Source organism: Lithobates pipiens, unplaced genomic scaffold, assembly GCF_037356315.1.
Source record: "Lithobates pipiens isolate NorthernLeopardFrog02 unplaced genomic scaffold, aLitPip1_a1.2 Scaffold_22, whole genome shotgun sequence".
Classification (NCBI taxonomy): Eukaryota; Metazoa; Chordata; class Amphibia; order Anura; family Ranidae; genus Lithobates; species Lithobates pipiens.
Genome location: NW_027507784.1, coordinates 317,506,718 through 317,533,174, shown reverse-complemented (window position 1 = coordinate 317,533,174; position 26,457 = coordinate 317,506,718). Strand labels below are relative to the sequence as shown.

Here is a 26,457-nt window from a genome sequence, read left to right as displayed (position 1 = left end):
TTCTCAAACATCCTCCCTTTATGAGTGATTTTTGTTTAAAACAGAACCTGTCAGCCCTTTTGTTTTGCTGTATGTCAATGAGCACCATTAACAGCAAATATGGTGTAATCTGATATCATTACATAGCTATAAATTAGAAATCATCTGCTCTGTTATTTCAGAGTTGGGGTGTGTGTTGTGATATGACATGGTGTTTCCTGTTCTTCAGTGCTATGGTTACATTATTCATGCAGGAGGTTCTTTGTTTTCTATTTTTTTAGTCAAATACTCCACCCAGCTGATGTGTTCTGACACAAATGGACCAGCAGGACTATGACAATATGATTTGAAAATGTAAATAGTGTTTGTATGTTCTGAAATAGAGCAGGTGCCTGTGAACAAATCTCCCAGTGTTGAAGTGTAAAAGAAAAAAACATTAATTGAAAGGCCTGAGAAAATCCTGGGGTCTACAGAGGACAGACATTCATTGAAAGGCCTGAGAGAACCCTGAGACCAGTGTTCAGGCTGTAAGGAGGACAGACATTCATTGAAAGGCCTGAGAGAACCCTGAGACCAGTGTTCAGGCTGTAAGGAGGACAGACATTCATTGAAAGGCCTGAGAGAACCCAGAGACCAGTGCTCAGGCTGTAAGGAGGACAGACATTCATTGAAAGGCCTGAGAGAACCCTGAGACCAGGCCCCGGGTTCTAGGGATGACAGACATTTTTGAAAGGCCTGAGAGAATTATGAGATCAGCCCCTGGGCTGTACAGAGGTAAGATATACATTAAAAGGCCTGAAAGAACCCCCGAGGCCAGGCCCGGGCTGTAGGGAGGACAACTCTTCATTGAAAGGCCTAAGAGAACCCTGAGACCAAGCCCCAGACTGTGCAGAAGACAGACATTCATTAAAAGGCCTAATGAAATCCTGACACCAGGCCCTGGCCTGCAGGGAGGACAGACATTCACTGACGGACTTAGAGAACCCTGAGACTAGGCCCCCAGCTGTACAGGGAAGATATTACGGTAATTAAAAGGCCTGAAAGAACCCTGCTGCTCAGTTGGCAAAAAAAGTGTAATATCTCTTAGCTTTCAGTCTCATCAGAGAAATATATTATTTATTGAGTTCAAAAAATGGCCCCTGACCTTTACTTCTCAGCATGTTATCAGTCTGCACCATAAAAATACAGCGCTCCCACATTGCCATAAGTTTTCCCTGTTCTGCCTCATGCTGTAGCTTGGGTACAACATGTTTCAGTGTGCCATGTTCTAGACCAGTGGTCCTCAACTTTATTGATACTAGGGCCCAGTAAATTCTTCCAAAAGCGTAATTGCCCCAACAGTAAACCAAATTTATGCTCACACAATAAAAGTGTGGCGGTGCAAAATACAGAATGAAAAGCTGGAGGGGTCAGGATGGACAGGGGTCACTGTTGGGGGATGGGAATTCTGTAAGGAGTTAGGGGACTAGGTGGCCCTGTAGGGGATTGAGGTTTCTGGAAGGGTCTGGGGGGAACTGTGGGGCATGCCATCTCTGGTGGGGGCTGAGGGTCTCTTCAGGAGGCTGGGGACTTTGCAGGGGCACTGTGGAAGACTGGAAGGTACTACTGGGGCTACTGTAGGAGGCCGGGGAACAATGTGGGACACTGTTGGTTTAAGGCACTATGAAGGGGCTGGAGGCTCTGCAGTAGGTTGGGGGCAATGTAGGGGCTGGGTGACTCTGTGGTAGGTTGGAGAGCACAATGGGAATTTAGGGTTACTGCAGTCCACTATGAAAGGTTCAGGGGCCCTGTAGGAGTGAGGTAGTGGCCACAGCTCAATGGTTGAGAACCATTGTTATAAATTCAGTGAGAGGTGCTCTGCCATTACAAATAGGTAAAATCATGGTTATATTTTGTGACTTCAGTGGCTTGCCAATCCAATAGAACATTCAGCTTTTCTACACTACAGTTTTTACTAAAAGCGACTGCATATGACATAGTAAATACGTATCTCTCCTCCTAGAATGAACTTGGCTGTAAAGATGAGAACGCACCAGCTGAATTCGCTTCAAAAACCTGACACCCCCAGGAGAGATGCAGGATTAATCGTTAAAAAAAAAGTGATTCCAATTCACTACCCTGACTATCTCTCCCGCTGAGAGTAGGCGATTCTTTCATATAAACAAGTAGAGAGATTATCTGCTCACTCAGCTGTTCAAAAGAAAGCATCCCGGGCAATCTGCCAAGTTTAGAACTTGAAACATTGTAACTAACTTACTTCTTAGATCAAAGGGATAGAACTTCTTGTGTAAACAAATAATCTGGGCAGTCTGCCAAGCTTTCAACCATGTGTAAATGCAGGAAGTTTAACCACTTAGGTGTCCGTTTATGAAGCAGTGATCAGTGGAGATCCAGAGGATCGCCGCTGATCACAGCCCATAAACAGTTTATAAACCAGAGATAATCGGGGGAGAAGTGTTTGAACTTGTTCTCCCGCCGATTATCTCCACACACTGAGAATCCTCATTGAATGACACAGTAACGGCCAGTTTATGAAGCTGGGACCTCCACTGGTGATCTGTGTCAGAATTCACACTCCCCGTTTCACCAGCTCAGAGGTGGAGAATCGGGGAGTGAAGAGGGAATGTGGGGGGATCTGAGGAGGAAAGAGGAAGATAATTGACTTCCTTATGCCTCGTTCAGACCCCCCAACACTGTAACCATGTCCCCCTGTCATATGTATGTATGTAAGTGTATATATATATATATATATATATATATATAATGTGTGTGTATATACATGTGTATATATAATGTCTGTGTGTGTATACATGTATATGTAGGGGGACTTTTTATTTTGCTAACATTAATCACACCGCGTGTCAGTGTATTGAGCTGTGATAATTTATCACTGCTTAATAAATTGACATCTCTGTGTATCGGTGAATTTCTAGTACTGTAATCTCGTAAAGTCTCATGAGATTCCAGTATTAGGAACCGTTATCCAGTGTTAGAAGCATTTGTAGATCGGTTCACTCCTCCAAGGGTGAAGCGATCTACTCCGCTTTATAAACTGGCATACAGAGGAGAAAGATCTCCTCTGTGAATGCCGGAGAATGAAGCAGTGAATAGATTTCACTGCTTCATAAAAGGACACCTTAAAGTCTAAATCTTTTTCTGACACTTCTTTCTTAAGATAAAATCAATATTTTTTGCTAGAAAATTACTTGGAACCCCCAAACATATTATATATATATATATATATATATATATATATATATATATATATATATATGCTAAAATTATATATATATATATATATATATATATATATATATATATATATATATATATATATATATATATATATATGAGACCCTAGGGAATAAAATGGCAATTGCTGCAATATTTTATGTCACACTGTGTTTGCCCAGCAGTCTTTCAAATGCAATTGTTTGTGAAAAAATACACTTCAATATATAAAATAAAAAAACGAAACAGTAAAGTTAGCACAATTTTTTTGTTTTAATGTGAAAGATGATGTTACGCCGCGAGAATTGTGGGAGAATCGTGATCTCTCTTCTAAGCAAAAAAAATCACGATTCCTATTTTAGCCAGAATCGTGCAGCTCTAACCCCCGGGAGTCTGCTGAAGTTGTTTATAATTGGTGTCTATACCGATGCCATCATTATCCATTCGGTACACAGCCTCAGAGTTATGGACAGGATGGGGTTAAAAAAAGCTAATAGGTGAATACTACCAGCATGCTGGAAAAAAAAAACATTCTTTTTAGTGCTCATTAACTTAAAGCTCAACTCTGAGCTAATCATATTTATGGCTTAAAGAGCTTAGCAAACTCTTCCCTGTCTGTCTGAATGTTCATAAAACAAAGCCTGTGATGACACTGCAGATCATTTTTTTTTTTTTTTTTTTTTCCGTCGGGTACAAAGGTAAGTACAACACAACAGTTTTGAGCATCCCAACTCTTCCTCAGGTGTGGTGTTATTACAAGATAATGAGACATATTTAAATACAAGGATTACTTACCTTTGTACTTACCAAATACATGTCTCGAAAGACGGCAGCAGCAAATTGGCGTGTAAAAATTTGCAGTGTTTATAAGCGACAGTCTGAAGTCTTTTTCCTGCAATTTCTCCATCATCCTTATTGGATTGTGTTGACTACATGCACCCCATTATATTGGCTATATTTATGGCTTTTTTTTTTTTTTTTGTCTTAGCTGGTACGCAGTTCACACACCTCCAACACTGCCTGTATGTGTTGGCAAGGGGTGCTGGATTGTGCTGGAAAGTCGATTGATGCTAGCTACTGGGGAATGTATTGTTTGCTCCTCTAAATTTTCTCATTGCGTTTGAAAATGAATGGCTTCAAATAGCTAACGATTAGAAAATCGGACAAAGGTTCTTAAAATATAAATTTTTCAACAAAATTCTTCTAGCGCATTGGCCCACTTTACCATTGGTATAAACACTGCGGTTCTGCATATGCATTGTTTGGTATCTTTCATCTTACATGGTAGAGTGGAGCCTTTGAGCAACATCCACCCTGATCCCATAGAAATTAAAAATTGCGTGCAGTTAACTTCAACCAACGTGGTTCACTCCAACCAATGAGTACATACAGTATACACAGACGCAGCATGGGATCATTACCCAAACTGAACTGAAAACTGATCTAATGAGGACATTATGTATTTGCCTGGAGATGTTCTCATGTTAATAATTCAGCTATTCTGATTTATGTTGTCTAGTCTTGCACCCTTGAGGGGTTATCATTATAATTCACAATTATTCCATAACTGTTTAAAGTTCATGTAAACCCCAACGGACTTCTTTTTTTTGTTGCCTGTTCATCTGCCAAACACACAACTGAAAGTGTTTTATTATATCTGTTTGATAAGTGCAAAGAATACTATATTTTGCCAGAATTATTGTGCAGTGACAACTTCCTGTGCTCTCTGTCAGTGTAGTGGGAGGAGCTAAAGGGTCAAGTAAGGGGGAAGGAGGGGTTATGGAGATGAGCAGAAATCTATGTTCTTTGTAATCCAACAGAAATAAAGTAGGCAGGGCTGACACCATGTGCTTTGGAATTTAGATGTGTGTCATCACATTAGGATGAAGGTAGAAAGCACATTATATTTCTGGCACATCAAGTTCTTTTTCTATACTCACAGCATTTTTACCAACCTTAACTTCAGTCACAGAGCCAGGAACCATTTTGTCCATGTGTTAAAACGCACATTTTAGGCCTGATGATAATTTAAACCACCAAACATTATATATTTTTAGAAAAAACAGACACCCTAGAGCAGCCATTCTCAACCAGGGTTCCTCTAGAGCAGGGGTCTCAAACTGGCAGCCCTCCAGCTGTTGCGGAACTACAAGTCCCATGAGGCATTGCAAGGCTGACAGTTACAAGCATGACTCCCACCTGCTGAGGCATGATGGGACTTGTAGTTCCGCAACAGCTGGAGGGCCACCAGTTTGAGACCCCTGCTCTAGAGGTTGTTAGGGGTTCCTTGAGCTGTGGCTGATGAACCACCTTTTTGATGGTGCCTACAGAGTTCGAGGTTCAGCATCACTTAGCAAAGCCAACAGTATGACACCAAATATATTTTTAGCTGTCTTTAAGGGTGGCATTCTGAGCACCACATTAAGGGGGACATTCTTCCTATTGGCCACCAGTATAAGGAGCATTATTCCTATTGACCCCTGATAAATTGGTTTTAGTAAGGGTTCCTCGAGACCTGAAAATTTTTGGGGTTCCTCCAGGGTTAAAAGGTTGAGAAAGGCTGCCCTAGAGAATAAAATATTGGCAGCTGCATTTTATTTATTTTTTTATGTTGTCTCAGTGCAATGGATTATCAAACCCATATTTTGGGTAAAAGAAAAAATACTCTAAAATTAAGTTTAGTACAGAGAATCAAATACTTATTTTTGTTTGTAAAATACAAAAGAGGAGGTTGTGCTGAGTAAAAAGATACCCAACATGTCAAACCTTAAAATTGCGTGCATCAGTAAATTGGCAACGCACTTACCAAAATTATCTATGGGTGACACTTTAACCTCCTCCTGCCCACGCTATAGCCGAAATATAGGCTACAGTGCAGGCCTTAATTGCTGAGAGGGCATCCATGTTCGTCCTCCGGAGATCAGGGCAAGTGGTTAAACGTCCCTATAGGTCATCAGGTTAAAGGTATCTGTGAGTAATTTACCTAGAATTATTGCTGTCACTGCATACACAGCAATATAAAACCAGTGCAGTTCTACTGCCGATTTCACATGTAGGTGCCCAAACATATGCGGTTGTATGTATGTGGGTGGATGTGGGGAAGGGAAGGCTTTACATTTTTTTAATATAACTTTATCACCATCACATAGGGGACCCAGCGCCCCCTGTGGCGACATATAGGTTGTGACAGCTTATCTTTATGCATCAGGGGTCTCCCCTGTACTCTACTGCAGTAAATGGAGCGCAGATCATGCTCCATTAGCTGCTTCCCCAGCCGGTGTTCTGCTGTAAAATGCAACTCGCCAAAATCTCCAACCACGTAATCTCCAGCAGCAATAATTGGAGATTTCCATGAGTTGCCTGTTTTCAAAGAACAGCATATACAGTACGCTACAGGACGAGTTGGCCCTTTTAAAAAGAAAAAAAGTTGTTGCCGCCTTGGAGGCGGCCGTGTTGTTGGTTAGTACCGGGCATACTAACAATATCCACTCATATGGTGTACTGTAGTGTATACGCTGCTGCTGTTCTGTCATAACAGCCATTCTTTCCAAATCTCCAAGTATTGGTGTTGCAGAGTCACTGGAAGTGGCGTGGTTGGAGATTTTGACAAGCTGGAGTTTTTCGGCAGAACTCCGGCCCTCGCAGGGAATGACAGCTCTGGACCAGGAAGTGATGTAATATTTGTAACTTCCTGGTTCATTCACCAGAGAGAGGTTCAGTGAACAGATTCTCTATGTCCAGCTCTCTTTGCCCTACACCCAGTAACATCTTCCCAGGGTGTGGATCGTTCTTCAGAGCAAATCAGCCCTAAAAGAATTGTCTAGGATGCACGTAGCAACCAATCACATTCATCCTTTTTTTTACTCTATACTCGAATTATGAACTACAGATTCTTGTTGTTATGGGCAACACAATTTGCTGAACGAGGCCAAACATTTCACCCAGCAGTGACATACACAGAAACAAAAATCACAATGACACCAGGAAAGATTTTAAATACTGCATATATTTAAAAACAGCTCAAAATTTATAATACACCGTACAAAAATAGTCTCAGTACTTTGCAGGATTTTCATGGCTGGAACACGAGAAACAAAAAAAAAAAAAAAAAAAAAAAAAGGGAACATTGAGATTTTTATTATTTTGTAGAGAACAAATAAGATTTTCTATCATCTCTCATAACTCCCACATACATGGACTTAATCCATATGGTAGTGCAAAGCACAGTGGCAATGTGTTAAGCACAGTAACCCATAGCAACCACATATTGTTTAACTAGACTCACCTGTGTGAAAGATAACTTCTGATTGGTCGCTTGGGATAACTGCACTGAGCATGCCCTGCTTGATTACGGTAAGCCAATGAATCTCCTAAAATGGCAGACCAGGTGGCTTTAAAGGGCATACAATCCAAATTGTCACACAGTTTATCATATTGCTTGACAGCTCCACAATACAGCCACCTGTTTCCATGTACAATACGCCCAACAAGTCGTCTTATTGCTATTGTACACCGAGCCCCTGAGGACACGTCGCCAAAGTGTTCCTAGACAATCACGCAGTTTGGATACGGTTACAGATAGAATGGACGCTTGCCAAGAGCTCACCTGACTAAAATGGGATTACTAGTGTCAAACAGAGTCGTCTCGATGCAGCCTATTTGTTACCAAAGCTGCAAAAGACACCTAATGTGATATTTACAAAAAGGATTTATCTGCTATAAAACAAAGGTTTGGAAAAAGTGTGCAAAATGCTAGCCGTTAACGCCTTTTAAAGAACGACATTCTCCCCCCTGCCGCTAACGTGATATGATAAAAACAGCTGCTGCCTCTGGAGTGTTGCTAAAACCATAGGGATGTAAAAATCGTGTGTACATTTTTTCTGTGTAGTTAAGGCCAAAAACAAATGTAATTTGGCTATTGTCTCTCCAGGTCGAATGCCATTCATTCACAATAACATGAATCAGGTAAATAGCACATTATGGCCACTAGATAGTGCTGATGAGCATTGCCCCCATTTGCAGCGATCGAATGTACATGCAATTTCACAGGAAAAATATCTCTCTCAAACTTTTTATAAGCTGCATCCCATAGTGTTGATTTTGAGCTGCTGAACAACAAAAACGGATTTGCATTTACGATTTGTGCTTATTTTCCTCTTTATACAGCTTTTAATAAAATTGGGGGCTACCAAAATCTACAGAAGGCTTATACTGAAGCTGTACCAATGCTAGTGGTCCCAAACACCACATGCCACCTTCCTCGGTCAGACGCTATGCACTTATTCCGAGATCCAGTCTCCGGCGACCTTCCTTGGACAGGAATGACCTTTGGCTTGACCATCATAGCAGCTTGGTACTGGTGTACCGATCAGGTAACAAATGTTGGAAGATAGTTGTTTACCAATTGCCAAACCAATGTGATAAGGAGCGTTCTAACTAGAGTTCATGTTGGCTAGTCAGATTTCAAAGTGACAAAACAGCAGATATAAAATGGCTAGGCACGTGTCACTTCAAAAGCAGGATCACTTTAAGGGCCAATAGTTTAGTTTGGCTTTACTGCCCAATTTCTGTGATGTGTCTACAATAAATAAACCAAGCCCCCCCCCACCCACTGTTAAAGTGCATGAATATTTTATACACATAGCAGCACCTTAAAAACTATACAAAGAATGTAAGCCAGATTCGGTTTAAAGAGACCCTGTTACCAGAGCATTCATTTCAACAAAAACTATCCCATGGCATTATGGGCCTTTGAAATTGTAGCCATGTTATTTACTTGTGAAAGCCTCCTATTTGTAGATATCCAAAAGCCCCAAGACTGCTGCTGGGTGCCACCATCTTGGATGTGATGTTGGCACCACCAGCAGACTTAGAGCTGTCACTCTATAGCAATCTTTTTACTCCACAAGAACTCTGAAAATATCTATCAGGTCTAGAAGAACCCCTGCTAAAAACAATGTATTGGGGTCAGTGAGAAACACACCCTCTTTACAGTAGAGGTCACAATACCATCCTTACAGACCGCTAAAAAGACCATTGATGGTATGTTGCTGGCTCTTCAAAGTGATATTGGTCTAAAACTTTACAGTCACTATTAAATATGGGGTCAACCAACCACAGCTCAAGGAGCCCTCAGCTCCATAGGGTTCCAAGGACCATTGATTAAGAATGCTGCTCTATAGTATTCCCCTTCATTCTCTTGTGTAGATAACCAAAAGCCCTGAGCCTGTTGATGGGCAACCACCATCTTGGATGTGCTATCAGCACCCTCAGCTACCCTTAAATTAATTATCAGGTTCAGGCGAACCCCTGTTTAAGACCAATTTATTGGGGTCAGTGGGAAACACACCCGCCTTAGAGTGGTGGTCACAATACCATCCTTACAGACAGCTAAAAAAGACCATTTGGCTCTTCCAAGTAATATTCGTAACTGGAGTTTTGCAGCCACCATTAAATGGTAGGTCAACCCACCAAAGCTCAAGAAACCCTTAGCAACCTCTGGTGGAGCACTAGGGTTCCAAGGAACCTTGGTTGAGAATGGCTGCTCTATTGTATTCCCCTTCATTCCCTTGTGTAGATAACCCAAAGCCATGAGACTGCTGCTGGTCAAATGCCATTTTGAATGCGATATCAGCACCCCCAGCAGACTCAAAGCTGTTACTCTATAAGAAGAGTTTCTCAAACTATTTACTCTAGAGAAACCCATAAATTAATTATCAGGACCAGGGGAAACCCTGCTAACAATTTATTGGGGGCAGTGGGAAACATGCCCTCTTTACAGTGGTGGTCACAATACCATCTTTACAGACCGCTAAAAAAAAAAAAAAAAAAAAAAAGAGATGGTATGCCGCTCTTCTAAGGGATATTGGTCCCTGGAATTTGCAGCTACCATTAAATGGGAGGTCAACTCACCACAGCTCAAGGAACCCTCAGCAACCTCTAGGAGAACCCTAGGGTTCCAAAGGATTTTGATTGAGAATGGCTGCACTATAGTATTTTCCTTCTCTCCTCCACTGGCAGCTGGTTATGTAGGAAAGTGAAGGGAGAGGTGAAGGGTCTGGGCCAGCATAGAGAGTAATTAGGCGGTCCCAGAAGAGGTGAGGACTATGATGTGGAAGGAGGGATTGGGCTGTGCTAGGCAATGGCTTTATGGAATAATCACATTTTCTAGCAAGTTCAAAGGCACAATGCAAGGGAATACATAATTATTCATGGAAAGGGGAATTAAAAAAAAAATAAAAAAAAAACACACACTGCCAGTTAGCATGTAAAATATTTAATCTTTAACTTTGGTGACAGGGTCTCTTTAAAGATGTAAAGGTAACCTGCACTGGGAGAAAGCTGTAAGCTATTGTTACTAATTGCCTGTCTGATATGATCTACTGGCTTAATGGCCAGGAACAAGTAGATCAGAAGTTCTATTTGACTAGGACTCAACATACTGCCCAGGTCACTGTCTCAATGTTTGGAAACCAGACAAGCCAAGTAACTAGCATTTTTCAAGAGGTCAGCAGTGGCAGCCTTATATTTGTTATAGTACAACTTTTCTTTAAGTTGGGACAAGGGGTACTTGTCACATGTCCGCTGCCATCTCCCAGATGTCAGGAAGGACAGAGGATATGGAGCCAATTGACTCAATTCCCTTTCCAAGGCAACAGTGCCTACTACACAAGAACTTGCCTAACTCTGCAAGCTGATATGCTTGTATTGTCCCCTCCAGTAGGCATGATGCACTTTTAAATTCAATGCCCTTGCTATAGGTGTAGGCCATTTACGTACCTACAAAGCCTGGCCAAAACACTTCCAGAGATGACCTCATCCTATCCTGCCTTGCTGCTAGGATGTTGCCAAGACACTCCCAGACGATTCAAACCTCCTTGCATGAACTTCCCCCCCATGTTTCAGTAGCAGCGAAGGAGAAGATAGTGGATCACATGTGCATGGGGTTTAAGAATTCGCTCATGTGATGGTGGAGGCAGGCACTAATGGCTGGGAGTGTCTTAACATACTAGCAACAAGGCAGGACAAAATGATGCCCATCTGCGTGTTTTTGGGAGGTACTTGCGTAGATAATCTACACCTATAGCAAAGGCTTTAGTCAAAGCTGCACAGTTTGCAACAAATGCCTTTTATCTGTATATGCAGTTTTTTGGTAAAGGTAAACTAACCCTTTAAAGTCTCATGTGCGCAATGAAGAACTTGAAGGCTTCAAACTAATGGAGGGGTAGACATGTAGAGTCAGGAAGCATACATATAGACACCCTACATGTCCTGTTCCTCTGAATTAGTGCTAATAATCCCAAATTTTCCGGGACACGTTTTAATTCACTGCAGCCAACAGGAGGAAAAATGCATTCAGGTGTAGAAATAACGAACATATACATAATTGTAAATCTTACCATAAGTCACCATTTTTTTATTATCTTATTTTTTGTTTCATGTTAAAATAGTCACTTCCCACAAACAAATTCTAGGGTACGCCACCATGTCTACAAACAGTGACCTGCATCAAAGTTCACACTTGTGCGATACGAAAATTTACTCAAAATAGTGGGCACAAAAAAAAGGGCATTTATTTTTTGCAGGCACAATGCGGGTCATTAACTGTTATGACACCCCTGAGCACCTTGCTAAAGTGCTTGAGAAATTGCACAACAGGACACATAGTAAAGTACCATGTGTTTTTGTGTGGCGCAATTTTGGCCTTGTTTAAATGTGCATTCAGGACAGTTCACCCACACAGATGTCCAACTGGGAGAAGTGGCAGCCTCTGTGCAGCCGCTGCATCCCAATTGCCATCAGTCGGATTGCCTGCATTGAACACCTGTGTGCTGTGTGGGTAAACAGTCTTGCTTGGGTGTACACTATAGATTGCCCTGTGTGAATGAGGCCTTTTTTGGTGCAATTTAGATGCGGTAAGCAGTCCTTCAAAATTAATAGGCTGCCTTAGTGCAATGCATGAACACTGCCACATCGCATGCATGTGAACCCAGCCGTGGGCTTTTGTATTGTTACTGGTACACACAGACAGAAGCCATTTTGTGAGGTTAGCCAATGTTCCAGAGTAAACTGTGCACCTTGTCAACATGTGGCTTGATTTCTTGTTCTGTGGTGTTCCTAAGTGAATGTATAAGCTGACTATGGAGTCACACAAAATGGCCGCTGCACTTCATAGGCAACTTGTGAACTTCTAATGTATGGCCTGTGAGAACATCAGTTGTCGTAAGAAACTAGGATTGCCTTAAATAGTACATAAGTACCTTAAAACCGTTGCAATTTCTCGCACATACAGAGATCCAGTATATACATACATACACACATATATACATAAACTTACATATTCACATACATACAATTGCAACTAGCTTAAAACAAACTATTCCAGGAGAACCAGGTGGAAAAAAAAACACATTAGCAATGTTAGCAAAGCTTAGATTGAGGAACACACAGCTCTTTAAACATATTATCTATACCTGTTAAAAAAAAAAAAAACTATTATCTGAGGAGATTATGGACACAGTGCTGCTGGTCATTTACTGTAATGTGACTGGGAGACATGGATGTGCCTCGTGACTGAAAATGGCTGAATGAGTGTCAGATTCTCTGACTCGGAAATAAAAAAGGGTACAATTCGGTTGGTTGCCACAATCGACTTTGTCTTTTACCCAGGTTACCCTGAGGCTCACAAAACACTCTTGCTAACACTTTCTAGTTAAAGGGTATGTCCAGCTAAATCTTTTCTGGGGGGGGGAGGATTAGAACTTTGTCAAGTTTTTACTGCTAATTGGGTCTCTTATTACGATGAGGGCCACACACGCATTGACAAATGATAGATTTCTTTTCTGATTGATTATTCCATTTCAGAAGATATCTATATCTATAGTCAACATCCTATTTCCAGGGAAGTGGATTTCAATCCATAATTATTATTATCGTATAGGTTTCCACCATGTAATCTGATCGATGAAACTACAATTGTATTCACAAAAGTATCTTAGTGCTGCCAGTGCCAATCAATGCAAAACAAACTAAATTTCTGCCCTGGTCAAATCCAACTTAAACTGAGTCTAAGCCCTGGTGCGGCTCCAAAATTGTGCTACTTCAATGCAATTTAAAAGCTGCAAATAAATGGGATTTGCACCACTGATTTCATTGCGGCTTTAACAGAAGCCTATGCAAGTTGCAATAAAAAGCGGCAATAATTAGTGCAGGAACCTTTCGTAATGGCTGCGACATGAGTCGATGATATGAACAGTTCCATTGCCAGGAATGGGGTGAGACATGTGCTTTGGAACTGTCGAATTGCATGACAAGTCGCACCGGTGTGAACAGAGGGGCTAAGTCGATATTAAAGTGGAGGTCTGCCCTGCAAAAATGAAATGCTGGCAGCTACACATACAGCAGCTGCTAACTCTTAATAGGACACTTGCCTGTCCTGGAGTCCAGTGATGTCTGCACTGCAGCTGCCGCCAGTGAAGGAACCCAGTAGTGAAGCATTACGGCTTCACGCCAAGTCCTTACTGCGCGTTCAAGGAACCTGCTGCGCTCTCCTACTGGCCCAGCGACGGGGGAAGGAGGAGGGAGCAGCGTGGTGAGATCAACAGCCGTGACTCCCGGAAGTGGGGATAGGTTACCTAGCAAAGACAGGCACCCCCCCCCCCCCCGAAAGGTGCCAAATGTGGCACTAGAGGGGGGAAGGAGACAAATGAGCGGAAGTTCCACTTTTGGGTGAATCTCCGCTTTAAAGCAACTCATGGCTGTTCGATTGTTTGCAGATGCGATCATTTTCTTTGAATCACATAAAGAACATTAAAGTGCAAATGCCACTATTAGTAGGATTTACCCTCCTTTAGGCTGCCAATAGATTATGCAATTTTTTTTCCTTCCACCACAGGCTAAAGGAAAGAAAATTGCTCAAATCCCTCTTGCTGTGCCATTGTATTCTGATGGCAGGAGGTTTCCCCAATCATGGTACCACTATGACAGACATTTTTATCGCTCTCTGTGCTACTGTTGCAGATCTTCCCTCACTTCCTTTCTAATGGAACCAATGTCACCAAAACAGGAAGTGGGGGGAAATGGAGCCCCAAATAGCAATTAAAACGGGGTAGGGTTTCCAATCCTTCCTCCAACTAAAATGAAAAGTTTTGGCTGGACATAGATTTTTAAATTAACACTATTCCTGTCATGTACAAATCCCGGAGGCAGCCATTTAGATGGGCTGGCCATCTGGTCCTGATCATGCCGGTTAGAATATACCCTGCAGGCTGCGACTTCTAGAGGTTGCCATGTTTGTGGCTTAAACCATACCTAGCAAAACAGGCTTTCTGTGGTGAATTTTGTGAACAGAAACTGTGTTGCGCTTTCAATTAATCTATGAAGGTGGAATTTAGATGGCTTCTATTTCCTTTCATATCCTGTTACATACAAGGCCTATTGTAGTACACTGCTGTGTTTTCAGGATATTATTGCCATTTTATGACAGGACAGGTCTCATTTTCATAAGCAATTCAATTCACCACACAAAATGGCCGCCTCCCTTCACTGAGGTGATGGGCACATCACTGTGTCCAAACCATCCACTTTCTTCACTCACTTCCTTAATCTCTCTCTGCAACTCTCAACTCCCTAGACATTAGGGCCGAGATCTTGACATCTTCACAAAAAAATCTCTTTCTTAATCTTAAAACCAAATTGGCTTTTGTAGTTGAAGTTTTACTTCTCAAAAAACAAACGAGCTATGAAGAAGACCTTTGTTTTCAGACAGATCATTCTGTCACTTACTGACGAGCTCCACTTAAGCAGCACCAAATAAAATAGATTTGTAAAACTAAAAACTTAAAATGTTCTAAATGAAACATCTAGCCCATAATCTTTAAAGTAAACCTGTCATTGTACAAATATGAGAGTTGTTATTGCTGATACGTCTTTAAAGGTGCAAATTCTGGAGCAGTGATTATCTTTATACCATTAAAAAAAAAATTTGTCCCAAAATTTATTTTGACAAGTTTTCTAAATGTAGTCAGCATTACCCAGTAAAGAGTTCTTGTTCTTAGGTGGTGCAAGTCATAGAATTCAATCAGAATCCATCTTTTACTCATGGGCTTTGAGTAGAGTGAATTCCGATTTCTGAATTAGCACTTAAAGCCCATTTAAGGTTTTAAGACTTTTTTTCTTCTTTTTATAATTCTTTACTGCCATATATTATAATTTTAACCACTTCATGACAGGTAGACAACCTTGAATTTCATCTGTTATACTGAGATGATGCCTGCAACTACAGGCATCATCCTGGTAACTTTTTTTTTTTAGCCAATGATTTGTTGTGTTGTAAAAGCCATCCTAGCAGCTCAATAACAGCTGGATTGCTTTTACAGGCAGCGGGAGGGGACGTCCCCCCCCACCCCTGCCTCCCATTGCCGACCGGCGCCTCTCTGGGCCCTCCCATGTGATTAGGGAGAACAGTATCCGATGTGGCAGTGCAGCTGGGTTACCATAAAGCTGGCTGTGGACCAGATGGTCCCCAGCCACCTCTAGAGTGCGATGTCACTTCTGGTTCTGGCAGATGTAAACACTTCCTGGAAAGCAGAGGTAAATGTTGTTGTTTTTTTCCCGTGCTTTCCAGGGTAGAGGAGGCATCAGGGGACTTATTGACAGAGGGCATTGGCAAGACTGGCCAAACTTCTGGCCATTAAACTACACAACTTATATAATAGGAAAGTGGAGGCTATAAATATAGAGGTTGAGTTTACAAGGTCTAAGAGATGGAACATCTATTTCAGGGACTTGTTGGGCTTTCTGAATAAGAGCTCTCTTCTGGGTAAGGCCACCACATACAACAGGTTCACTTAGAGAACATTGGGCAGGGTCTCAGACCTGTAATAATATATTCTTCACAGAGAAATGAAACCAGCAAACAAAAATTGACCTGGCTCAATGTAAACAAAGCGCAGTAGTGCAGTGGATGCAGAACCAGAACAGGCAGAGAAGGTTGACATGAAAATCCCTCTTAAAACTCCTGCACACCTCACCAAGCATTTACAAGTTTCAGGCAGTCCATGGTCAGCACAGTCGTGGCATTTTCCCAGAACATAATAGGCCATGGTAATGGCCACTCGCGATTCAGGCACGGTCCTTCATACATTCATATAATGTACTCTTCAATGACCGTGTTTGTAGGTTAATTTTTGTCCCTGCACACAAGACTGAAGAATAGGCAAGTCCATAAACGCAGCCCTTTTTTTTTTTTTTTTTACAGGTCCTTGTGCCCTGGTGGGCCATGACTTCTCCTCCGAGAGTCTAGGCCTGTTGTCCCAAGCTTGCTCTTGAGGTGTTTGGTTTGGGAGAGCTTAGAAAAAGGAATTCCAAATGGAGTTGATGCATTCTCAGTGGGCACGGGGCTCTGAGACAGCGGGCTGGTGTATCCTCTGCCATAGTCCTTGGCGCTCCACAATCCAGGTCTTGACGCAAGCCCTTCAGACTTTCTGTTGACCTGGCGATATCCGCTGGGGCCATCCATGCTTACTTCCCTTTGGCCTCTGCCCTTGCCTACGTTCCGGGCCCCGTGCTGCGATGAAAATCGGTCATATCCTCCCGGGGGCCCATTGGAAGTGTACTGGAAATTGTTTTTCTCCTTGAGGAGCAGAAAGAGATGGAAAGCGGGTTAGTAAACAGGCAGCAGGCCATATTAGTTAGTTAGGACCACAGATGTAAAACCCAACACGCACATGCATTGAGGACATAGCACAGGACAACGATAAGAAAGAATACTATAGCAAGCGACTTCTAAAGAACTATTCGTGTGCAAGATGACCACAATATATTATTCAATTATACATTTTAGGAAGACTTCAAACTTTAGTAATTCATTGCAGTTTTTATGGAATTCCTATACCAGGTACTTGTGAATTCCCCTCTTCCTGTTTACAGACACTTCTCTTTCCAGATGAGAATGTCTGCACCATGAAATACAAACTGAGCTCCTATGATGCAATGGGAATGTTCCTATCTCTGCTCTTACATAAGCTTCACGGTTAATTAGATATATGAAAAGCATGGACATCAAGCCCTGGAAATCTAATAAATTATTTGGCTTATCATAGCAAAGATAATTTATAATAGAGGTTTTTTTTTTTACACTTTCAACAGCTCTACATTTCAAAACACCCCCTTTATTTGTTAGCTCTCCTATAGAGTATACCTATCCTAGTGTGTAAAAAAATAAAATAGGACACAGCTGCGTCTGGGGCCATGCATATCTGCTGATTCTACATTCTGCATACACACTTAAAGTCACTAGATGAATTGCATGTGTCCAAACAAGTACTTTGGGCGCATATTTTTTTAGCAGGATCTTTTGTTAGCCCATCCAGCAAGAACCTGTAGAAAATACACATATGCCCAAGTGAATAAGCCCTTAAAAGTGAACGTCATGTTCTATCACTAGAGGGCAATGCTGGCCCACGGCAGAGAATTATCAGATGACAATGCAGGTGTGATTTAAAAGTTGCGGTGTAAATTTAGTAAAACTGACAGGAAGTGTCAATGGCCTTGTGCGAGGTTCCCAGAAACCTTTCAGTGTCAGTTTACTATTATACACTGCACCTGCTCGCTGAACCTCATTTTTTGGGGTATCAAAAAAGACTGTCTGATTTGCCAGCAACAACCAATACGATGCTCCTTCGCATTTTCCCAGGTGGTGGATGTGATAAGTTTTTAAAAGTTAAAAAACACAGCTCTCATCCATTGCAACCAGTTAGGCCCCTTTCATACAGGGCTGGTCTGTTCCGATTGTTCCTCCATCTTTTGATGTATAAAAAGAAACACATGTAATTCCTGTGGGTAGCCAGGTGTGTATCAGCCCATCACTCACATACGATCATAACAAGCAGACCTGGACACAAACTTTTTCCGCTCGGGCCGATGAACCTGAACGGACTCTGCTGTAGGTGGTTATAGCTGGATGCATGTCTGCTTACATCCAGCCACCCATAGGGATACTGTGCATTCCATTTTTGATCAGTGTATATATAGGTTAATAACAGACTGCCGGAAAGCCCATGCAAAAGGGGACTTAGGGCTAATTCCCCCTGGCAACAACATACATGCGTTTATAGGATATTTCTTAACACAAGAAAAAAAAAATTGTAAATGGATTTTAAACTGTATTATCAATACTGAGTTTGCTGGCATTTAGATACTTTCATGTCATCTGTGGTTAAAGAAAATAGAATTGTGTGTGCAGGGTAGATGCTCTGAATGCAAGTACATTTGGGCCTCATTCACACATGGTGTATTAAAGCGTATGCCCATAGTAGGGCCATGTTTACCAGGACAGGGATGCACAGGTGTTCCATACATCCCTGTGCATGCAGTCTCATTGAAGTCAAGTGGGACCCAGCAGCTGCACGGATACAGTCGCTACTCCCAATTTGACATCCTTGTAGGTGCATAGTCCTGAACACACACACAATGCGCTTGGGGCCGTGCACTTGAACGGATGTCAAATTAGAAGCCGTGTACATGTCTCTGCAGCTGCTGCATCCCAACTACCATCAATGGGAATGCTTACATGGGCTGGCAACTCCAAAAAAAAAAAAAAAAAAAAAAAAAAAAAACAGACATTCACCATTTTTGGCAATGCAGCAGCTGCAGAGACAAGGACACTGCTTCTAATTTGACATATGTGCAAGTGCATGATTACAGTGCAATGAGGTGTGCTACAACATGTATGTTGGAGCTGCGTTGCCTTTGTGTGCTGGGGTGCCCTTCAAAATAAATAGCACCATAGTGCACTCACACACATCACTTGCGTTGCTATAATGCATGCAAAACCACAATGTCAAAGAGAAAACTCCAACATTTACAACAGGGATATGCAATTAACAGACCTCCAGCTTTTGCAAAAACTACAAGTCCCATCATGCTCTCCCTCTGGGTGTCATGCTTGTGGCCTGTCTGAGTCTTGCTATGCCTCATGGTACTTGTAGTTCTGTCACAGCTGGAGGTCTGCTAACTGCATATCACTGATTTACAGGAATAGGCATTAGCAAAATCTTGCAATGGGGACACCTGTTCCCTGTGCAGATTTAATCTCAATTCCGCTTGTGTCTCTGGTGCAGGAAGTCAGGGGAAGCCACCTGACTGGGAGCACAATACAAATTTGGCAGCTTTTTGGGTCTTTTTTAGATCCCAGTTGGGCTAGATCTCAGCATCTACAAATGAGCCTTTTATTTTTAATATAAAATGGGGTATGAGACTTTCGCTGCATTGAAAAGGTCTATTCTCATTCTCTCATTTATCAGGTCATTGTACAAAGGTCCCTGTCCGCCAAGAACCTGAGCCATGCCAAGGCTGGATCCATTCTCGCCAGCTACCTCAAAATGCTGCCTATGATCTTCATCATCATGCCAGGGATGATCAGCAGGGCTCTGTACCCAGGTAGGAAGTTCAATTGTAATAGAAACTTGCTTTTTATTAAGTTTGACGAGTGCTTCTCGAGTTTGAACTGTTCGCTTACCAGAGCAGCCACCATTCCGTACAGTGGACATTAGTGTATATATAGTATATTGCGTATTGGCAGTGTGTCCAGTAACTGGCAACCACAAAACAGGATTGAAATACAAAACCTCAACCTTGTTTCACCGTCAAATTTAAGGTGCTGTCTAAGTAGTATACTTTATTCGCCTATATACAGCAATCTACTCATGACGACATACAACTAATTCACAAATGGGTATAAGAAGAGTACCGCAAAGGATTCCCACTAAATTCCTAACATTGGAAAGAAAACTCTTTAAGCCTTAACATTTTCAAGGTTAGAGGTGCATCCTTGCCACCCATCTAAACCATTTAAATAAAAATAAATAAAAAAAAGTTCATGCTTAACAGAAACATTGCCATGCATAAAAAAAAGTCACCCTGCGCAAAACAGATTATAAAAATAAAAACTACTACAACACAGTATTGATGAAAAAAAATGTTGTGCAGCCCAAAGCAACTGGATTTGGTGATAGGTGCCCAAAATAAGCCGCAAAATGAAGGTTCAGCCCAACAAGAGTTTAAAAGGATAAGTTCATCTTTGCAAAAAAAAAATTTAAAAAAACAGGAAGCATCAATGAACTACCTAGAGCGCTCAGCATCGAACAGCGCCCTGGTAGTTCATTGAGAAGTCGACATCCGCAAGGATGTCAGTACTTGTAGTTCACCCTTTCACACAACTTTGTGAATAAATGACAAAGTTGGGTGTGCAGAGACCTGCATGGCCACGTTTTTTTTTTTTACAAATTCTGACAGCGGGTGCGGGGAGAAGATCCCCAGTAAACTATCACAATGGGGATTGGGAGGGATGCAGGGGCTGCTACAACAGTACCATGTTACATCCTGAATACTGGTGTTACATGTTACAAATGGTGAACTTATCTATTAAGAGTTAGAGTTAATAGATCTCTATATTATAAATTAAAGACGTTAAAGAAATTAGGACATAAAAAGAGGAATGCCGTAAGGTTCCATGTCGTGGCAATTTAATTTGGTGAGAAATAATTTATCATTAAAAATTACTCTCTCAGTTTTGGCAGATGACACAAAGCAGGGTAAAAAAAAAAAAACTGCATAAGATCTGTAGTGCACCAGCTGACCTAAAAATATTGGATGATTGGGCATTACCTAGTAAAGGTGCAATGGGGAAAACTCCCAAACCAATCAAAAAAGGGGCTATAAACATGCATGCAACGTACAGCTTGGGGCTGGGAGGCCGGATCTGACTCACAGACTCAATAACAGCATGCAGTGGCGGGCAATCTGCAGCTAGCAAAATATTGTCTGGCAAAAAAAAAGAAAAAGGAGCGCAGACTCAAGATAAAATAATTCTGCTCCTTTACACAACCACCTCACCTGGAATATACTATACACTTTTGGCCGCCAGTTGACAAAAAAGATGCCCTGGAACTGGAAAGAACATAGAGAAGCATAATGTAGGTTTAATGAAAAGGCATACACAACCCAGAAAAGGCTCCTTGACCTAAATTTATTCACATCCTATGAATGATTCTTAACATATACACAAAAAATTTAGAGCTATACAAATGTACATTAAATGTATGCAACAAAACACATGGGTGACACTTGCAGCAAAAGAAAGTTTAATTAAGGTGAGAGCAGTGCTCAGATGTAGGGCGTATCTAGAAGGTGCCTGCAAATTATGTTCACATTAGTAAGGTTTGTTTGCGGACGCGTACTTTAGTAGACATATTCTTTCCACTCTATTCAGCAAAGAAAATCTCAACATAAATATCTTCAAACCTTTCTTTATAAACTACCAACACTGGAAGAGGAAACACCATTTAAGTGAAAAACATGCAAAAACAAGCATATACAAGTTATCTGACAGCTACCAATGAAATTGTACAGAGATACAAGGATCACTGTGCCATGGTAAACATTGTAATCAGTACAGGCCGAGAAGCAGGGCAAATATTAAACTCCAGTAACGTTCCAGCCCAAACAACAGAAGAATCCCCAAAGTTGGAACACCAATATCTTGATGTCAGCTTAAGGATACACTCTAGTTAATATGTTCTACTTTTTGACACGCTCGGCTACCTGCAAACTGGTCCTAGTTTTATATTACATACGTCATGTACACAAACACTTGTTCAACCCCATATGCTTGATGGTATCAAATTACTAAAGGGGCTAAAATCAAAAATGGGGCCGTTGTATTTACACCTGGCAGTGTAAAAGACTAGGGCATTGACTCATCAAGCTGCAATAAGATGCAGGCGTGATAAAATTGGTTAAGGAATGCTCAAGAGGTCACTTTAGAATGCCTTCATTGCACTTTAATTAAACAAAATTTCTGTTTAAATAATCAGAATCTGGAGCTTTACTGACAAAGCTTTGATAGCCATGTTGTAAGCTAGTTTAGACTCATATCTGTAATACTGGCTAAAGTCACAAAACATGCCCCATCTTGGTTCTTTACCTAGTTCCTCCACCAGTCAGACCTTGAGTGGGAGAATCTTTTACAAACCTCCTGCCAATTAGTGATTGTACCCAAGCAGCAAACCTTTTGCCAATATTTGTGAAAGCTATTCTGCTTACTTTGGGTGTCACAGCCCATGGTCAAAAACCCACTGGCTTCCAATGCAAGCTGCAAAAATATAGTCCCAACTCTAAAAAGCAGCAAGTTTTTTGGTGGCAATCAATGGATGGTAGTTTTGCTTGCTCTTTGGTAATGAGGTAAAAAACAGCCGATTAGTTAAGGGTCTGAGTGGGACACCCTTGACATCTAGAAGGCTAGCAGTAGCAAGTGTGGATGTAATCTGTGAAAGTAAAAAATGTTCTTAAAGTGTAAATAAGACTTTTGAAAAATGTAAAAATCATTAGAAACAGATTTGTATTAGTCTTGGTCCACCAAATTAGACTTGTTGGTTCTGCTTAAAAGCATTTCAACCTTTCTACTCTTTTCCTCTATAACCTCTCTTTATATATAGAAGTTTCTCCTCTTGCAATATAAATGTATGGTTCTGAATAGGTTTATTAACCAAATATTTCAAAGGCAGCAGCTATTTTGTATTTGCTGAAACACGTGACAAGACAAAAGTGTCTTGACCAGTAGAGTCCATGCTATCTAACTTTTACCAACAAAGCATAGTAGTGATATGCTCCTCTTGTAAACCTGGTCTGCAAAGACTGAAATCTAAAACTCAACAGCAAAAAAAATAAAAAATTTCAAGTATCCAACTTAGTTCATACTAAATAAAGTCAAGCAATTTGTTTTTAGAATTGTTATTCACTTGTCAAATTGGTCTGTGGGAAGATTGTTGACATCTATACACACCTGAGGAGTTTCCAAAGAGAAAACCCGGTCTTTCCCTTGCAATGGGTGACTGGATGATAGAACACGTTTCAGCTCTTCTTCCAGTGTGTTCCTTCTCTTTCCATTTTCCATTGATCTTGCATCCATAAAGGTTTGGGAGATGAGGGGGCTCGAAAAGCTCCCTCTGCTGATGTGACTGTCACTCAGTTTGCGCTGTAGAGATGGACGCTCTCCATTGGGGATACGGTCAGAACTCCTCCTTTGTAAGCTTGTAGATGGGTAGTATTCCTCAGACATAGAAGAGGCATTGGACTGGGGTAAAGAACCAGAACCACTGGAGGAATACTCTCCAGTAGACCCCTGGAGCAGATTAGACTCTTCGTCTTGCTCACTGGAAGCAGGTTCGTTTTCAATGAGAATGTCAATTTGTTCAGAGTCCCTTTCTTCAACCCCGTTGACGAACGGTGCAGGGATTTCTTCTGTCGGTGTAGCTATTCTACCTGAATTGGCATTGAGGGCGTTTTTCATGCTGATGAAGTCTGTTACAGGCACCGTTCTTGGTTTTGGCACTGGGGGTGGCTTGTGGGACAAAATGTGATGATTACCTGCTAGTGCTGCAATACCTTCAACAGATTTTTGTAAAGAATTTACATCCGGACTCTCCTGGCCTGCTGAATTGGCATCATTAGGCTGTTCTACACTAATAATCTCAGTATTTAGGAGAGACTCCTCTAGACTAATCAGATTGGATATGGTAGTCTCAATGTCACTAACAGGTTTCTGCTCTAGGCTCGCCTGTCTGGACCCATACCCCAGGTCTTGGTTTCTCTGTCTAGATGGATTATCCTTGCTACCCTGAGATTCCCTGCTGTGGCTTGCCTGCCTAGATAGGTTGGGCTTACTAGAGCTAGGGCCCGTTTTCTGTTCTAGGCTGGCCTGTCTAGAAACAGTATTGTGACCAGACACCACTTGGTCTTGGTCAGTCTGTCTGGATGGGTTTGCCATATGACTATGTTGGTGTTCTTTATTGCAGCTGGATTGACTGGATGGCTTACTGTTATTATGATCATGCTCTGCGTTCTCTTGTTTTTGCCTTTCTAGCTCTTTGGCCTGTTGCATATACTGGGCTGTTGCTTGGGAAGTGTCACAAATCTTGATTCTGTTCATCTGAGAGGGTTGGGCATTCCTAATGTTGGGATCAATGATATTGATGTATCCTAAGATCTCACTTCCAGGCTCTGGGTCTGGCTCTACCCATGTGGGCAGATATTCAAACATGTTAGCTCGTTCCATGTCTTGCAAAGCTGGGTGAAGCTGAGGCTCATCCATTGGTTCTCGGGCAGCTGCTCGTGGCTTGATGGCTATTTTCTTGACTGCATCACTTTCTTTTTTAGTGTCTTTGCCAGCCTCACTGGCACTCTTGACGGTCACCAGAGCATATTTAGGATTATGCATTTTCCTGGCCATTGCTTCTGAAGGGCCTGTTGGCACTGTAGCTGGCTGTATTACTGGTTCAGGCTCTGGCTCATTATCCATTTGAACATTCTTAAGGCTGAGCCCCTTAGACAGCAGGTAGAGATCCTGGAACTGTCGATCAAAGGTTTCCACAACTTGGCCAGACAAAACAGTGAGTAGGTTTCGGTCAATCCTTGCTGCCGACCAGGTGAAGCTGTGGAGAATGAAAAAGTTAAATAAAATCAGTAACCTTCATGTTTTGTGTGTGTCTTCAAGCAGATACAGTCACTAAAAAGTCAACAGAAGCAAATGTGAGTTTGAAAACAGCAGGTCTATAGGCTTGCTAAAGATATCTTACAAAACCTTAAAACATGGACTGCCCACTTTGTACACTGACAACTTTAAGGCCCCTTTCACACTGTCTTTTTTCCGAGGGCTTTCACACTGGAGTGGTGCGCTAGCAGGATGGTAAAAAAATAAAAAGTCCTGCTAGCAGCATCTTTAGAGAGATGTGTATATCGCTCCTGCCCATTGAACTCAATGGGGCAGCACGACTATACCACCGGCAAAGCGCTACTGCAGAGGCGCTTTGCTGTGGTTTTTAACCCTCTCGGCCGCTAGTGGGGGTAAAACTGCCCCGCTAGCAGCCGAATAGCACCGCAAATCCGAAGGTAAAATAGCAGCGCTTTACCACCGACGCACCTCCCACCCCAGTGTGAAAGGGGCCTCAAGGTCAATGAGGTTATAGCCAATTTGTTCCATGTCCCTAAATCATAGCTCCCAACTGTCCCCGATTTGGAATAAAGTCCCGCTCTGTCCCTCTTTCCTCCTTATTTGTCCCTCATTTTGGTATGGTTAATAAAGTTCTACATAAAATGCACTATTTAGCTTTGAAAAAAATAATTCCCAGTCCTAAACCTTTCAAATTCTTAATTGCTGCATTTGTAAGTATCAAAATTTTAATCGAATATAAAAACATAGAAGTGGTAAAAAAGCAATTTAAATATTATTTTTGTTTAATTCTTCTTTAAGGGGCGTGGCAGTGGGTGTGTCCTATGCCTACATATTTTTGCTAATGGGTGTCCCTCGTTTCCTTCTCAAAAAGTTGGGAGGTATGCTAAATACCCAATACTAATCCAAAGGATACTGAACAGAGATTTTGCTTCCTGAACACTTTGTGTTCAGTTTGAAGGGATCTATCACAATTAGGGCTGCAACTAATGATTATTTTCAGAATCAATTAGTTGGCTGGTTATTATTTTGATTAAAAACCTCAAAAAAAAAAAAAAAAGTGTGGTGTATAATTTAGTTATTATGTAAAGTATAAAAAAAAAAAATGTAATCTTGAATATCTCTATGCAGTGGTAAATAAAAATAACCAGCTATATGGTTAGGGAACAAAATATATAATCCACTCTGAAAATAACAGAGAAGAGATATATATACAGTGCCTTGCAAAAGTATTCACTCCCTTGGCATTTTTCATGTTTTTTTGCCGCACGTTAACATTAATTGTTTGAGGATTTGCATAATTTAACTTACAGAACATGCCCACAACTTTGAAGATTTTTTTTTTTATTGTGAAGCAAATAGGACAAAATAACAGAAAGTCAATGTACATAACTATTCACCCCCCTAAAGTCAATACTTTGTAGAGCCACCTTTTGCAGCTATCACAGCTCCAAGTCGCTTTGGATAAGTCTCTATGAGCTTGCCACATCTTACCACTGGGATTTTTGCCCATCCCTCCTTGCAAAACTGCTCCAGCTCCTTCAAGTTGGATGGTTTGCGCTTGTGAACAGCAATCTAAGTCTGACCACAGATTTTCTATTCAAGCACACTCGAGTGTTGCTTTAGCAGTGTGTTTGGGGTCATTGTCCTGCTGGAAGGTGAACCTCCGTCCTAGCCTAAAATCACACACAGAGTGGTACAGGTTTTGCTCAAGAATATCCCTGTATTTAGCATCATCC

General features: G+C 41.5%; 2 protein-coding genes across 3 annotated transcripts in view; one reads left to right on the top strand and one right to left on the bottom strand.

Moving 5' to 3' along the window:
• Nucleotides 1-26,457, top strand: part of SLC5A10 (solute carrier family 5 member 10) — a 217,596-nt gene that overhangs the window by 43,317 nt on the left and 147,822 nt on the right. Inside the window, exons 8-9 of the mRNA XM_077449433.1 lie at nucleotides 8,377-8,582; nucleotides 19,515-19,650. Of these exons, the coding sequence (XP_077305559.1) occupies nucleotides 8,377-8,582; nucleotides 19,515-19,650 (342 nt within the window). The remainder of the gene's footprint in view (nucleotides 1-8,376; nucleotides 8,583-19,514; nucleotides 19,651-26,457) is intronic.
• Nucleotides 11,597-26,457, bottom strand: part of FAM83G (family with sequence similarity 83 member G) — a 92,808-nt gene continuing 77,947 nt past the window's right edge. Inside the window, exons 4-6 of one of the 2 annotated variants that reach the window (XM_077449431.1) lie at nucleotides 23,054-24,701; nucleotides 21,106-21,159; nucleotides 11,597-16,843 (exon numbers count right to left, since the gene is read on the bottom strand). In XM_077449431.1, the coding sequence (XP_077305557.1) occupies nucleotides 16,463-16,843; nucleotides 21,106-21,159; nucleotides 23,054-24,701 (2,083 nt within the window). In that variant the 3' untranslated portion in view covers nucleotides 11,597-16,462. The remainder of the gene's footprint in view (nucleotides 16,844-21,105; nucleotides 21,160-23,053; nucleotides 24,702-26,457) is intronic. The other variant, XM_077449432.1, reaches the window with a different exon arrangement.